Source organism: Gorilla gorilla, chromosome 11 (genome assembly GCF_029281585.2).
Source record: "Gorilla gorilla gorilla isolate KB3781 chromosome 11, NHGRI_mGorGor1-v2.1_pri, whole genome shotgun sequence".
Lineage (NCBI taxonomy): Eukaryota > Metazoa > Chordata > Mammalia > Primates > Hominidae > Gorilla > Gorilla gorilla.
Genome location: NC_073235.2, coordinates 136,055,427 through 136,071,300, shown reverse-complemented (window position 1 = coordinate 136,071,300; position 15,874 = coordinate 136,055,427). Strand labels below are relative to the sequence as shown.

Here is a 15,874-nt window from a genome sequence, read left to right as displayed (position 1 = left end):
TGCAGTGCAGTAGGTCTGTTTACACCAGCATCGCCACAAACACATAGGTAATTCATTGCCCTACAACATTATAACAGCTACCACGCCACTAGACAATCGGAATTTTTCAGCTTCATTATAATCTTATGGGACCACCTTTGTCCATGTGGATCATCATCCGGAAACATCATTATGCAGAGCACAAGGATGTACCAGGAATTGATTAGATATGGTTCTTTCAGTTCATACGGCTATCGAATCTGTGGATGGTACCTGTTATTTGTTGTAGAAAATTCTCAGGTATTACTTTTCTTTCTTTTTTTTTTCTATTTAATACAGAGTTTCGCTCTTGTCGCCCAGGCTGTAGTGTAACGGTGTGGTCTCAGCTCACTGCAACTTCCACTTCCCAGGTTCAAGCGATGCTCCTGCCTCAGCCTCCCGAGTAGCTGGGATTACAGGCATCTGTCACCACGCCCAGCTGATTTTTGTACTTTTAGTAGACACAGGGTTTCACCATGTTGGCCAAGCTGGTCTTGAACTCCTGACCTCAGGTGATCCGCCCACCTCAGCATCCAAAACCGCTGGGATTACAGTCGTGAGTCACTGCACCTGGCCACATTATCTTTTCAAATATTGTGTCTCCTCAATTTTCTCTCACTTCTCCTCTCTTGTGACAATTAAACACGAGTAAGACCTTCTTACTATATCTGTCTCCCACCCTCTCCAAATTTTTCCATTTTTTATGTCTCCAGGCTTCCTTGTGGGTATTTTCTTCTGAGCTATCTTCTGGGTCACACAATTTTTTCAGCCTGGGTCTAATCTGCTCTTTTTTTGGTTAGTTAATTTTGATCACTATGCTTTTTCAATTTTATAATTTTCTTTTATTGGCTGGGTGAGGTGGCTCACGCATGTAATCCCAGCACTTTGGGAGGCCGAGGCGGGCAGATCACCTGAGATTGGGAGTTCGAGACCAGCTTAGCTAACATGGTAAGACTCCGTCTCTATTAAAAATACCAAAAAATTAGCTGGGCGTGGTGATGGGCACCTGTAATCCTAGCTACTCAGGGGGCTGAGGCAGGAGAATTGCTTGAACCCAGGGGGCAAAGGTTGCAGTGAGCCGAGATCATGCCACTGCACTACAGCCTGGGTGACAAGAGTGAGACTCCGTCTTAAAAAAAAAAAAAAAAATGTCTAGTATCTTTAGTAGAGGCGGGATCTTGCCATGTTGGCCAGGCTGGTCTCAAACTCGTGACCTCCCATGATCCACCTGCCTCGGTCCAAAAGTGCTGAGATTATAGGTGTGAGCCATTGCGCCAGTGTGGACTAGAATTTTCATTTGGTTCTTTTCTATAGTTTCTAGTTCTCTGCCAAAACTCTCCATCTGATCCCGTATCTCCTCAAACACAATAAGCATAGTTGTTATAAAGTCTCTGTCTGGTGTCTGGAAGCCCTGTGGATCTGTCTACAGTCTGTAGTTTCTATTGGTTTTAGCTCAAGTGCCTTGCCTCCCTTAATGTCTATTTTTCTTACTTTATGCACAATAATGAATGTACAAACAGACTTGTGAAAGTCATTAGAGGCCTCCATTGATGTTATCTCCCTCTAGAGAGGATTAAAGTTTGTTTCTGTTGGGAATCTAGAGACACTAGTACACTGGGATTACTTTAATCTCAGAGGACTGAGGTGATTTGAAGCAGGGCTGCAGTCCTTCCAATACTTCTGGCTCCTGCGCATTCCTTGGAAGTGGCTTCTTTGGATCCCAATCCAAATTGTGAGGGGAGGGTGTCACCCAGGACTGTTGCCCTTTGGCAGAACCTGGCACCTCAGCCCTGCTAAGGCACTCGGACAGTCTCACAGGGCTCAGCCTCTCGGACAGCCTCACAGGCCTCAGCCTATCGGCTCCCATGTTCGTTTTGTTCAGGGCCCAGTGTTCATTCCCCAGGGCTGCCCTAGGGCTGCCATAAAACTTCAAGGCTTAAAACAAAACTTGAAAAAAAAAAAACAAACAAACAAACTTGACTGTCTCACTGCTCTGGGGGCTGGAAGTCGGAGATCAAGGGATCAGAAGGCCGCACTCCCTCTGAAGGCTCTAGGGGAGATTCCATCTGTTATCTCTTCCAGCTTCTGGTGGCCCCAGGCATTCCTTGGTTTGCATCAACGAACTCTAATCTCCGGCTCTATTTTCCCATAACCTTTTTCTCTACATGTCTTTCTGTCCAAATCTCCCTCCCCTTCCTCTTATAAAGAAACCAACACTGGATTTAGAGTTTCTCCTAAATTCACGATGATTTACTCTCAAAATCTTTAATTAGCCAGGCACAGTGGCTTGAGCCTACGCTCCCAGCTACTCAGAAGCCTGAAGCAGGAGGATCACTTGAGCCCAGGAGTTTGAGACCCCAAGCATGGGCAACATAGTGAGATCCTCGTCTCCACAAAAATGTGTTTTTAAATTAGCCAGGCGTCATGGAACGCATCTGGAGTCCCAGCTACTCAGGTGGCTGAGGCAGGAGGACTGCCTGAGCCCAGCCAGAGACTGCAGTATGCCACTGCACTCCAGCCTGGACGACCGAGCAAGACCCTGTCTCAAAAAAAAAGAAAAAAAAAAATTTTAAAGATATTTAACTAATATCTAATTATGTCGGCATCCTGAAGTTCTAGGTGGACCAAATTTGGTAGAGATGCCAAATCCACTACAGATGCCACTACAGATTCCAAGGTCAAAAGCAGCCCCAAATACCACACTCACTTCCACAGATCTTCAGCCACCCCAGATCCTAGTCCAGAAATTCAGCATCATCTCATTAGCAGACTGTGCTTGGAAGAGTGGCGCTGCAGTCACTCAGCTCACCACTGCCAGAAGCAGAAGGCACTGCTCCCTACTCACCTTCCAGACCCAGCCAGTCACTGCCTCAAGAAGCCCTCCTAGACCTCCCTGATATCAGGTCAAATTCACCTATGATGTCCTCTCAAAGTATTCTGGCCCTCTCCTCATCAGCACCCGTCCCCAAGACAACTTCATATTAACTGTGTGATTGTTTTATTAATGTCTTCTAGACTATCATCTCTAAAAATTTTTGTTGTTGCTGTTACTCAATAAGATACCCCTAGTGCCTCGCACAACAGTTAACAATGTTAAGATCTCAAATATTTGCTGTTAAACTGAACCAGTGAAATACAAAATGTAATACCTAGCCCATGGTATTCCCACTAGTACTCAATAAATTAACAATTTCTTTAAAAAATGGTCTGTGTTAATTTTCAGCCAGATTTGTTTGTATTTGCTCTTCTGGAGCCGAGAGATGGACACTCAGACCAGCTTGAGCTGGAGAAAAATGGAGTCAGGGAAATGATTCCTATCTGGGATTAAAAAAAAAAAAAAAAAATCAGAAAGACAAAAAATAACCAAAAGCAACCATTTAGTGATCATTTACTATACATCAGCCACTATGTTAGGTGTTCTACACAAATTATCCCATTTAATTCTACGAGTTAACATCCCCCCCATTCCTATTTTATGGATATAACAACTGTTATTTCTATTTTACAGACATGGAAACTGAGACTCACGAACACAGAGTTAACATTTACTGTCACTACAACCAACCCAAGAACTGATATTTTCCATGTTTACAGATGAGGAAACCACATCTTAAGGGAGGTTTAGACACCCTGTCCACAATCGCATGCTTCATAACTAGAAGCGCAGGATCTGAAGTGACTTCATCTGACACCAAAGTTTAGACTTTGAAATCCGACAATAAAATGGCATTAAAAACCTTTTACATTACTTCATCCCTACTAGGATGGCTAGTATCAAAAGAGAGATAATAACAGGTACTGACAAGGATGTGGAAAAATTGGAACCCTCCTCATACACAGCTGGTGGGAATGTAAAATGTTACAGCAGCTGTTTAGCTGGAAAATAGTCCGGTAGTATTACCATATGGCCCAGCACTTCCACTCCTAGGTGTATAGCCAAGATAAATGAAAACCTATGTCCACACAAAAACATGTACATGAATGTTCATAGCAGCATTATCCAGAATAGCCAAAAAGTAGAAATAACCCAAATGTCCATCAACTGATAAATGGATAAATAAAATACAGTGTGCCTGTAGAATGGAATATTACCCAGCAACAGAAAGAAATGAAGTACCGATACATGCTATGACATGGATGAACCTTGAAAATATTATGCTAAGTTAAAGAAGCCAGACCACATATTGTATGATTCCATTTACGTAAAATGACCAGAATCAGCAAACACAGAGACAGAAAGTAGATTCTTGTTGCCTATGGTTGAGGGAGTTGAGAGGAAACGGGGTGATGAAAATGTTCTAAAATTGACTGTGGCGATGGTTGCAAAACAGTGAATATACTAACAACCACTGAACTGTATGCTTTAAATGAGTGAACTGTATCCCATGTGAATTATATCTCATAAAACTGCGGTGCCATTTTTTTAAGTTTTTTACAACTTAAACCCTTTACCTAATTTTTACTAGTCTTCATTTCACAATGGAAAAAAATGCTTTGTTTCAATTTAAAATCAGGAATCCAAGCACTTTCATGCTCATATCCAAAAAATGTTAACTTTTTAGAAACTTTTAAATAAATTAAACTCTTTTAACTGATAGCTTTGCAGAATTACACAGTTCTTCACTGAAATTTCAAAATACCTTATAATGCGCTGGTGAATGTGCTGGTCGGAGTGTTAGCTCCATTTTCTTTCTTTCCATTCTAGCTATGCAGTTCTACAGAGTCATTACTGTGTACTGTAGTCAGGAAATACAAATGAAGTAATGTCTTTGCTGTGGACAGCTTCAACTCTAAAGAGCTCGAACGTATTAAAAAATCAGACATGCACGAAATACTAAACTGATAAACGGCCATCACAAATCTGCACACATCAAATTTTCAATATGCTAAAGATCTATAACCTGAAGAATTATTTGAAGTTTGGAGAGGCTTCTCTTTACATGTGTGCCATAAGGTCTTGTTTTTCAAAGTCTGGTCCATGGACCAGCAGCATCAGCATCTTCTGGGAGCTTGTTAGAAATGCATATTCTGCCAGGTGCATTGGCTCAAGCTTATAATCCCAGCACTTTGGGAGGCTGAGGTGGGTGTATTACTTGAGCTCAGGAGTTTGAGACCAGCCTGGGGAACATGGGGAAACTCCATCTCTACAACAAAATACAAAAATTAGCCAGCATGGTGGCATTTGCCTGTAGTCCCAGCTACTTGGGAGGCTGAGGCAGGAAAATCACTTAAGCCCAGGAAGCAAACGTTGCTGTAGCTGAGATCGCACCACTGCACTCCAGCCTGGGTGACAAAGTGAGACCTTGTCTCAAAAAAAAAAAGAAAGAAAGAAAGAAAGAAAAAGAAAAAGAAAAAGAAATGCACATTCTAAGGCCCCACCCACCCTAGACCTACTCAACCATAATCATCATTTTAACAGGATCCCTAGGAGATGTGTCTGCACATTAAAATTTGAGGAGCAATGCCCTAAGACATTCTCTTTTGTTTTTCTCTTAATTAAGACAGCTCTGACTTGCACTAGACTAATATTTTAAAAGCCTGACATACATACAGTTCTGGTCCTGGGCCAGCTTGTCCTCAGATCCATTCTTTGTCCTTCTGCTCCAGTCCAAGTTGTGGAGGAGGTGACCCCAGCAAGGCCAGGGTTCCCAGGCAGGAGGGGAACAGTACATCCGCAGCAGCAGCTGTGCCCTTGCAAGGCTCCAGCCACTGCCAGATGGACCCCTTGTGACCCCAGTTTTTGGTGGGTGACAGCTGTCCCTGGAGTCTGAAATGCCATCTCCTTCCTTCACCCTCCAACTTAGGGGTGGCAGCAGTTTCCTGCTTGTTGCCTCATCTCCGGCTTGCCTCATTGCAGCCTGCATTCTCAGTTCTCCCATCACCTGTGTGACCACTCCCCTAGATTACATTCCTTCTGTTCTAAATACTTAAGGTGAGTTCTGTTTTTCTTTTTAGACTCAGACTGCTACCCCATGCCATTTTTGATGTTTCTATTATGTACCATAGATACCAGAGGAATTTTGTGAATGGCTTATCTTCTGGGAAAAAAAAAATGGAGCTATTACATACAGTCAACCTCACATTCCCACATTCTGACAATCTCTTAACAACTCAGAAGAAAAATCAGCCTTAAGCTATCTGTACAGCAGATGTGACTGTATTCAGAAACTCTAAGTCCTCGGGGTGTATTTTTAACAGTCTACCCATCACTCCTCCTCAACCAGAACAGCTGGTATAGCAGCTATTGTTTTAGGAGAAAAAAGAAGGAAAGCAAAAACACCTCCTAACCAACAAAATTCTAAACACTGGAATCTCCCAGGAATCAAATCTCTCTCAACACAATCTTGATCTTAATCAACCTTGTAAATCACATGATCTACCCCACACTGGTCAGTACCTTGCCTGGGCAACAGGAGAAAGCAACTCCTATCAGTACCATTTAGGGCTATGTGGAGATCTTCCCAAAAGCACATCTGATCCATCACCCCCATACTTTGAACAATCCTCTGTGGCCACCTCTTGCCCAAGGCCAAAAAGCAAACCCCTCAAAGGACCACCCCTTCGAAATTCAGCCCTAACCAACCCTTCCAACTAATAAGTCTAATCAACGTGATCCACCTCTGGCCCAACTTCTGATCATTTCGCAGTTGTGCCTAAAGCTCTAGACGCACCGTTCAAATATGTAGAAGGCCATTTCTTACCCACTTAGCCTGGCGAATTCTTTATCCCTCAAGATCTCACCTTAAAGGAAACCACTCCTGCCTCCCCAGGGCAGGTCTCTGCCCCGAGTTTCCACGGCACTTACAATGCTATCATGTCAGGTGCACAGGTGTCCATCTCCCAACTAGACTGAGAATCCCTAGGTGTAGAAACTGCCTTCCATCTTACGGTCCTGACCATGGTTCCAACACACATCCACACTTACGACCTGTGACACCCTGGGCAAGTCATTTAACCTTGATTCTATTTCTATTCCAATTCCAAAAGACGGAGATGATAGCATCCAACTTATTGGGTTCTCACCAGTACTAATAAACTAACCACGTCAAGTGCTGTAAAGCTAACCCAAGAAAGTGCCTGGCACACAGAAGGCTTATTAAAGAATTGTTATTTGCTATTGCTATCATTATCATCACTACTGCTACTGTTATACCCGGAACAAAGCAGGTGTTCGGTACCTATTTGCTGAATAACTGGAGCACTTCACAACAAACCTGTTTGTAACATGTTAGGACCTCAGGTTCCCCCATCGCAGGTATCAAAGGCTGACAGAAGAGAAGGCTCCCACGGTGAAGGGAACGGCTGAACCTAATCCGCCCCGGAGGAAAAGCGCACTGCAGCAGGAGGAGAAAGTCCGTGCCAACCGGATCTGCCAGCGCTGCCCCAGGGACCCAGCCTGCTCGCAGCCACCTGTCCAGCCACCTGCCTGAGGAAGCAGTGTTCTAACCGGGCGGGCTCACCTGGAGCAAAAACCGTAAGCTGTTTTCAATAGAAAGCACAATGGGAAAACAAACGGTGCAACTTTCCTCCTGCAAAAAGGACGTGCGTCTTTATCTAACATTTAGCGTCAGGAGTTCTCCGTGGAGAGTTGGGTGCCAAGCGGGTGCGCGGTCCCGGCTTTGCTGAGAGAGACCGTCACTGAACGCGCATCCCTTCCTTCCCTTTTGGGATGAAGGGGTGATCCCTCGCACCCGGGTCCGAGCGGACTTCTGAGGGCACCACAGGGAAGTCTGCAGGGCACTCGGCGGGACACCACCCGACCGCTCCTGAGAAACGTGCAGAACCGCGGTTTGGGGACCGCGCACGCCCGCGGGGCGCAGCCGGGAGCCCCCGCGTGGGACCCGCTCGGTGGCACGAGCGCAGTCCCCTGCATCTAGGCCTCAGTTTCCTCCGGGTCCTCGCGGACCAACTCGGCGCGCGCCCCCCGCCCAGCGCGCGGCCCCCGGGGGCGCCCACCTGCGCGCCCCCCGCCCGGCCCCACAGCCGCCCGCCGTCCGTCGGGGGCCGCGCGCTCCGCCCGGGGCGCCGGCCCGTTACAGCGGCGGGGCACGCTCGACAGGGGCGGTGACGCCCGCGGGACCCCGGGCCGGGCCGAGCCGGGCCTGGGCGGCCGCTCGGGCAGGGCCACGGGCCTCGGCCGGGGCTGCCGCGGCGTGAGGGGCGCGCGCCCGGGCCGCCGCGCCGCGGGCTCACCTTCTGTCGGATCTGACCCGACGTGGACACCTTGCGGATGAGCTTCTGTGGCGAGCCGGGCTCCGCCTCGGGCTCGCTGTCGGACGACTCCTCGGGCGGCGGCGGCGGAGGCGGTTGCGGGGGACCCGGCGGAGGGGCGCCCGCCGCCGCCGCCATGCTGCCGGGCCAGCGCGCGCACCGCGGGCGGGGGCGGGGCGGGGCCGGCGGGAGGGGCGGGGCCGAGGGCGGGCCGGGCCGGGGGCGGTGGGGGCGGCCTCCCGCCTCTCCCCGCCGCGCCCCCTGCCGGCCATGCGCGCAGCTGCAGACGGCGCCGCGCGGCCCCTCCCCGCCCCCACCTGAAGCGTCCCGGGCCCCCCGCCCACCTCTCCGGGCCGTGGCTTCTGTGTGTTATTTCTGGAACGCCGTTTGTGTTCTTGTTTCTATATTCACTTCTTAAAACATCTCTACTCTTCCGCATCAGAATGTAGGTAACCTCAGGCAGGCTGGGGCTGTGTCCGTCCTGCCCAGCCTTGTGTTGCCGAGTTTGGGGCGAGCTCGAATGCGCGCGCGCGTGCTGGAAAGAGACCCCGGTACTGGGACGGGCCTCGGGACGCCAGAGCTGGGATGCACCGCTCCATCTGGGAAGGCTTCCTGGAGAAAACGGTTCTTAAGGAGAGATGGAAAATGTGAGCAGGAGTTGTGACTAGAGAGGGAACCATGTTCTAGGCAGAGACCAGATTTGTGCAAAGGCCTGGAGGCAAGAAAGAACGAGTGTCGGGCGAAGACGGGGGAAGAAAGGGAAGCTGGTGCTTAGAGCAAGGAAAATGGCATTAAGATATGAGCCTCGGGGCGGGCAGGTCGAAGCGGGCTTTGGAAACCAGATAAGGGGATGGAAGGCAACAGGAAGCCCTTGAGGGATTTAACCCTGGGCGGGGCTGGGTCACCACGCTGGGGCCTGTGATCCGGGCTTTGAAGTTATCAGGGCAGGTGGACGCCCTGGATTACCGAGGGGTTGAGAGATAGAGACGTGGACTGAGATCCAGGTGGGGAGTGACCAGCGACTGGAGGGAGACAGAGGTGACCAGAACGAGTCCCATGTTTCCCAGGGGGGCTGCTGGATGGTGGGCGGGTGGGGTCCAGCGCTGCTCTGGGCAGAAGAGGAGGAAGCGCAGCTGGAGATGAGATCAGCTAAGTTTTTGGTGCCATCCAGGTGGAGCAGGGCTTGGTGCCACCCAGAGGAAATGCTGTCCATCTGTCTGCCCTGCTCTGAGGGGCAAATCAGTAAGGGACTGCCCAGGTGTGCCCTCTCCCTGTCAAAGGGCTGCTGCTAGAGACCTCGCCTGCCAATAGGCATTCGCTGGCCGCGCCGCCCTGGGCAGTGACCTGGGGCTGCAGAGTGGCATCTGGCATGGGGACACGGCCAGGACAGAGGAGGCCAGGACAGAGGAGGACAAGGCCTAAGGCAGGAACAGTCTGGGACAGGCCGAAGGCCCCACGGTGCCCCAGGGTACTATAGCCACTAGCCACATGTGGCTACTTAAATTTCAATTAGTTAGAATTAAGCATTCCGTTCCTCAGTCACAGGAGCCACATTTCAGGGACTCGGTAGCTGCATGTGGCTTAGCAGCTGCCACGCTGGATAGCACAAATATAAAACACTTCCTCCGTCCCCCCAGAAAGTTCTGCAGCACAGTCGCATGCTGAACTGTGTCCTCCCGTAATTCATATGTTGAAGTCCTAACCCCCAGTACCTCAGCATGTGACTGCATTTGGAGGTGAGGTTTTTAAAAAGGTAATGAAGTTAAAATGAGGTCACAGGGGTGATCCCTAATCCAGTATGACTGGCGTCCTCATAAAAAGAGGAGATGAGGACACAGACACACACAGAGGGCAGCCCATGTGAAGACACAGGGAGAAGATGGCATCTACAAGCCAAGGAGAAAGGCCTCCGATGGCACTCCCCCTGCCGACACCGTGATCTCAGACTTCCAGCCACCAGAACCGAGAGCGTCAATTCCTGTGGTGGAAGCCGCCCGGCCTATGGTGCAGTGCTCTGGCAGCCCTAGGGAACTCATGCAGGCACAAAGGGCTCCAGCCTCCCCACAGGGTTGGGACTTTTCTATCAATTAACTACATGTGGAGTGATACACAGAGGCAAAACCCTGGAGGAGTGTGCAAGGCGGAGGAGGGGCGGGGACGCACAGGGGAAGAAACAGTTCATTCCTTCATTCCGCGGGGGAGCCGGGTGACCTGAGCAGGGTTTGGGATTGGAATGGAGAGGCCAGATATGAAGGGAGTTTCCCAGGAAAACACAAAAACGGGGAGACTACCCCTACCAGGTGAGCAGAGCGGGTGACGAGGGATTTTGGTGAAGCCGGTAGCAAGGCGGGTGCGGGAGGCAGGGAGGTGAGCAGCGGCTCCAGGATGCAGAGTAGCCTCCCAGCCCTGCTCTGAGGCAAGGACTTCAGTCCCGTGGGCACTGGAGCTGGCAAGGGGGTTTTGGAAAGCAGAGGAACTCATGTATCTGGGCAGAGAATGATCCAGGGGAGAGAAGACTAGAAATAGGGAGGCCATTAAAATGCTGTTGCCGGCCGGGCGCGGTGGCTCACGCCTGTAATCCCAGCACTTTGGGAGGCTGAGGCAGGCGGATCACGAGGTTAGGAGATCGAGACCATCCTGGCTAACACGGTGAAACCACGTCTCTACTAAAAATACAAAAAATTAGCCTGGCGTGGTGGCGGGCGCTTGTAGTTCCAGCTACTCGGGAGGCTGAGGCAGGAGAATCACTTGAACCCCGGAGACAGAGGTTGCAGTGAGCCGAGATTGTGTCACTGCACTCCAGCCTGGGCAACAGAGCGAGACTCCGTCTCAAAAAATAATAATAATAATAATAATAATAATAATAAATGCTGTTGCCTACACCTGTTAGGAGCTCAGGGGACATCCAGGCCCCAGAACTCATCATTTTAGAGTCAAGGAGGCAAGGGCATGAACGTGACGGTTAAGAAGCAGAAACCGTGGCTGGAGAGGAGGAAATCTGCAATTACCAGAAAGTACTGAGATTGTCACAGACAAGAGGAGCCAAGGAGACATGATGACTAAACGTCACGTGCGTTCCTAGATGGGATCCCAGAACAGAAAAAGGACATTAGGTAAAAGCTGAGGACATCAGAATTAAGTATGGGGCTTTAGTTTAATAATAATGCATCAATATTGATTCCCGGGTAGGAGGAGGGTGAGGATTGAAGAACTACCTATCGGGGATTATTGTGCTGATTACTTGGGTGACAAAAGTATCTATCTGTACACCAAACCGCCATGACATGCAATTTACCCATGTAAAAAACCTGCACATGTACCCCCTGGACCTAAAATAAAAGTTGGAAAGAAATAAGTATATTTTACTGGAAACAACATTTGAGTCATTCAGTGTGGCAAATGTACCCTACTCATGTAAGGGTTAATAATAGGGGGTTTTGGGTGTGGGGGACCTCAGTATAACATCTTTGCAACTTTTCTGTAGATCTAAAACTACTCAAAATAAAAAGTGTATTTTAAAAAAAGAGGATTAGGCTTGGTAAGAATTATATTCTTAAAGCAAAGAAAACTGGCATAAATGTTCTTTGATGATGAAGCAGCTTTTTTGTTCTCCTGGTGAGCACACAGCGCTGTTCCCCTGGAGATCTCAGGAAGGGCTGAGACATCAACTCCCCCAAAGCGGTGGCCTGGAAGAGCACATTCCCTCCGGTGCCTCTTTATTGAATGAGTCACACTATGAATCATCTCTAACGACAGCCTGCTCCCTGAGTCTACCCCACCTTGAGGGCATATCAAGATGGCAGTAATAACACACTTCACGTCCAACCTAATCCTTCTTTGTGACACGTCAGTGAAGAGGCGCAACTCTTGTCAGAAAGAACCACTTCACATTGGAGAATATAAAACGGAAACTTGAAAACATGGGAATCATCCAATTTTTACCCTGAACTAGGGTCATGATTGACATTTGGAGCAGCACATTTCTCCACTGCATGTGACATAGAGCTTCTGGTCCCCAAGCATGTGAAAACCAAAAACCACCACACACATTTCCAAATGTCCCCAACTCCCACCCCGCACCTGCCCTACTCCTCAAAGATCAGTAAATGCGACTCAGTCCTGTGAAATTAAACTGGAAGGAAGAAAGGTTTTTTAAATGTTAAAGGAGTAGGAAAACAGACACCCTAAAAAGGAATTAACCACACATGTGACAAAATTGCAGAGAACTGAATACACACACTAGTACAAATCCAGTTGTGGAGATCTCAGTCAGATGAGCAGACTGGACCCACGTCAATACCCCGCTGGGATATTGTACTGTAGCTTTACACGATGTTGCCACTGGAGGAAGTTGGGTAAAGCGTTCCTGGGGTCTCTCCGTATTACCCCTTACAACTGCATGTGAATGTGCAATTCTCTCAATGAAAATTTCTTTTTTTTTTCTTTTTGAGATGGAGTCTCGCTCTGTTGCCCAGGCTGGAATGCAATGGCACGGTCTGGGCTCACTACAACCTCCACCTCTTGGGTTCCAGCGATTCTCCTGCCTCAGCCTCCTGAGTAGCTGCGATTACAGGCACCTGTCACTATGCCCAGCTAATTTTTTGTATTTTTAGTAGAAACGGGGTTTCTCCGTGTTGGCCAGGCTGGTCTTGAACTCCTGACCTCATGATCCGCCCGCCTCGGCTTCCCAAAGTCCTGTGATTACAGGCGTGAGCCACCTTGCCCAGCCTGAAAATTTCAATGGAAAAAAAAATAGCAAGGGCCAAGGGCAGTTGTTGTTGAATCCTAAATGCTAATCTCCCTCCCCCCACTCCATCAAACTCTCCTACTTCCATTCAGCACCATACAGTGGGCAAAGGTCTAGTTATAGACTCAGGGACACCAGCATTCAAGCCTTGACTCTCACTAGCTGTGTGACCTTGTGTAAGGTACATAACCTCTCTGAACCACAATTTCCTCATCTAAGAAATATGAATGATGCTACTGATTTATAAGTACTACTGAAATGGTTACATGTCAGATGTGAAGTACTTGGCACAAGGTAGGCACTCCATCAATGGCAGGGATCCCCCTTCTCCAGCCCTTCATTGCTGGTTGCAGAACTTTCTCCATGCAGCACCTTCAACTGCTCTGTACCCCGTTTCTTGCACTGCATCTGTCCCAAAAACTCTGGGCCACACATTCAACCTGCACATAGACTTCCTGCCTCCCGATACCAAGGGACACTACATGCCAGTAGACAGCCCCACACATGTGCAGGCTGAGCTGAGCCAAGCTTCCACTTTCTGCTCAGGGCAGCTGGCTGCTCGCTTCCTCCCCCAACTCCCTCCCCAGCGTGGCCAGCTGCAGGCCATAAACAAGCCAGCACCTGGAGGGCGTATCGAGACATTTTGGCACCAAAATAACTAGGAGGGTAAGGGCTGTGCTGACCTCTGCTCTCCAGGGATTGGTCTTCCAGCCCTTCCCTCCAGCTCTCTCACCCACGTAGTTCCAAAGGTCGGGCTTATTAACGTCCACCCTGACTTAGGATGTCCTGGGGTCAAGCAATGCAGGAACCAACGGGCTGGTCCTCTCACCAGGCACCACAGGGCAGAATCCCAGGCCCTGGGCTAGCCCAAGAGCTCTAGCAGGAGCTAAACACAGCAGCCTGTGTGCTGTGGCAGAGGACAGGGGAAGGGCTCAGTGCAATGGGGAACAGCTTTGGGAATCCTCAGAGGAGTGTGCCACCCTAGCCGTCCCTTGTCTGCGTGCCCTGAGGGGAGCATGGGTTGAAATGGTCATGCACCATTACCTTAGCATAGAGAGAAAAAGAACGAGGGACTGTGTCTGATCCTGCTAGCCCACAGCCTGAAGGACCAATCTTCCACCTGTAGTCTAGTGTATTATAAATCCTCCTCCCAATGCCAGGATGCGTGAGTCAACAGACGGGTCCACACCTCGCTTTGTCTGGGATCCCATCCAAGCTTCCCAAGTGGAGCCTCCTCATCTAAATCCCAATCTCCAGGACCCAAACAGCTGGAATCCTGCTGAACAACCCCAGATGTTGGGAACCTTCATGTGTTTGGAACCCATGCCCTGGCCAGCCCTCTGTCGCCATGTTCCATCCCAGAAGCCTGATCCACGTGTACTCCCCATCTAGAACCCCTCCCACTCACCCTCTGCCTTCTGTGAGTGGGTTGAACTGTGGAGGAATCTCCAACTCCCCTTTACCGTGCTCCCTTAAAGCATGGACCAGAGATGGACCAGAGCCTATGCATCTCCATCCCCTCCTTGGCCGCCATGAGCCTGTTCAGTATCTGTGCCATCAGCAGCAGGCCCGGTGGGTACCTCAGGGCAGGAAGGGACCCCACAAAGGAAAGGCCCTGGTATCACCTCTATTATCCCTCCTCCACCTGCAGTTCACCTTCCTCCCTGACACCCAGAGTGCTCTCCCCTATGCCTTTCACGCCCAGTCTCAGTGAAGCACGCTCTAAGTAAGCCCATGTGACTCACAATCAACCCCTTTTTCTGGGACTCTCCATCTCCAGGGCTGGGCTCTGCCATTGCTGACCACGGGGTGTTGATCCTCCCAGCCAAAGCTGAGCCAGTTGGATTCTCCTTCCCAATAACTGCCCACTGGGACCAAGAGACGCAGAGCTGGGAACGTATGGTGCTGAGCTGCATGAAGAGCCGCCCTGGAGAGTGGGTCCCTGACCCCTGAAGCTTCTCTGATTCCTGCTTACCCCAGGTGCGGCAGCTCAGGTTCGTCCTTCAGTTTTCTGATCACACCGGGGTCCTCCCACTACATTCCTTCTCCCCACCTTAATTTAACCAAATCTGATTTTGTTTCTTGCATTGAATAGAACTTTACCAACAACCCAAAGCTCAGACAGACACCTGGACCCAAAAGTCGAATCATTAACCAAGAGTATTTTTGTCCACAGATGTTCTCTGCCCTATTTAACTTAGGAGGCTCTTTAGGGGCCTGGAAGTTGGACTGGTCAGGTAATTAGAAACATACACTGGTGGCCAGGCGCAGTGGCTCACGCCTGTAATCCCAACACTTTGGGAGGCTAAGGTGGGTGGATCACCTGAGGTCAGCAGTTTGAGACCAGCCTGGCTAACATGGTGAAACCCTGTCTCTAATAAAAATATTAAAAATTAGGCGGGCGTGGTGGCACATGCCTGTAATCCCAGCTACTCAGGAGGCTGAGGCAGGAGAATGGCGTGAACCCGGGAGGCGGAGCTTGCAGTGAGCTGAGATCATGCCACAGCACTCCAGCCTGGGCAACAAGAGCGAAACGAAGGAAGGGAGGGAGGGAGGGAGGGAGGAAGGAAGGAAGGAAGGAAAGAAGGAAGGAAGGAAGGAAGGAAGGAAGGGAGGGAGGGAGGGAGGGAGGGAGGGACAGACGGACAGACGGGAAGGCACTGTTTCCAGAGAAACAGCTCAGACTGGGACTCCTAGGAAAGCTCCTGGACACACCGAGGGCCCCACCTGGTGAGCACATTGATTTCCAGACGCCTTCTCTCCCTCATGGGAGTGGTGAGCCCTTCTGTGGGAGGCTGGCCTCCCTCTCCCCAACCCTCCCACTCCAGGGACCCTAAAGGTGGCAGCTTGTGTCATGTCATCAACTCAGCCTCCCCAACAAATCAACCAACTCATGAC

The 15,874-nt window shown here is 49.8% G+C and overlaps 1 protein-coding gene across 2 annotated transcripts in view; it reads right to left on the bottom strand.

The window, feature by feature from the left end:
- The window catches only part of DGKD (diacylglycerol kinase delta), a 120,273-nt gene extending 111,877 nt beyond the window's left edge, over window positions 1-8,396 (bottom strand). Inside the window, exon 1 of one of the 2 annotated variants that reach the window (XM_031008643.2) lies at window positions 8,212-8,396. In XM_031008643.2, the coding sequence (XP_030864503.2) occupies window positions 8,212-8,367 (156 nt within the window). In that variant the 5' untranslated portion in view covers window positions 8,368-8,396. Of the gene's footprint in view, window positions 1-7,232; window positions 7,760-8,211 lie in introns of those variants that run through there. The other variant, XM_019022281.4, reaches the window with a different exon arrangement.
- Between the last annotated feature and the right edge of the window lie 7,478 nt (window positions 8,397-15,874).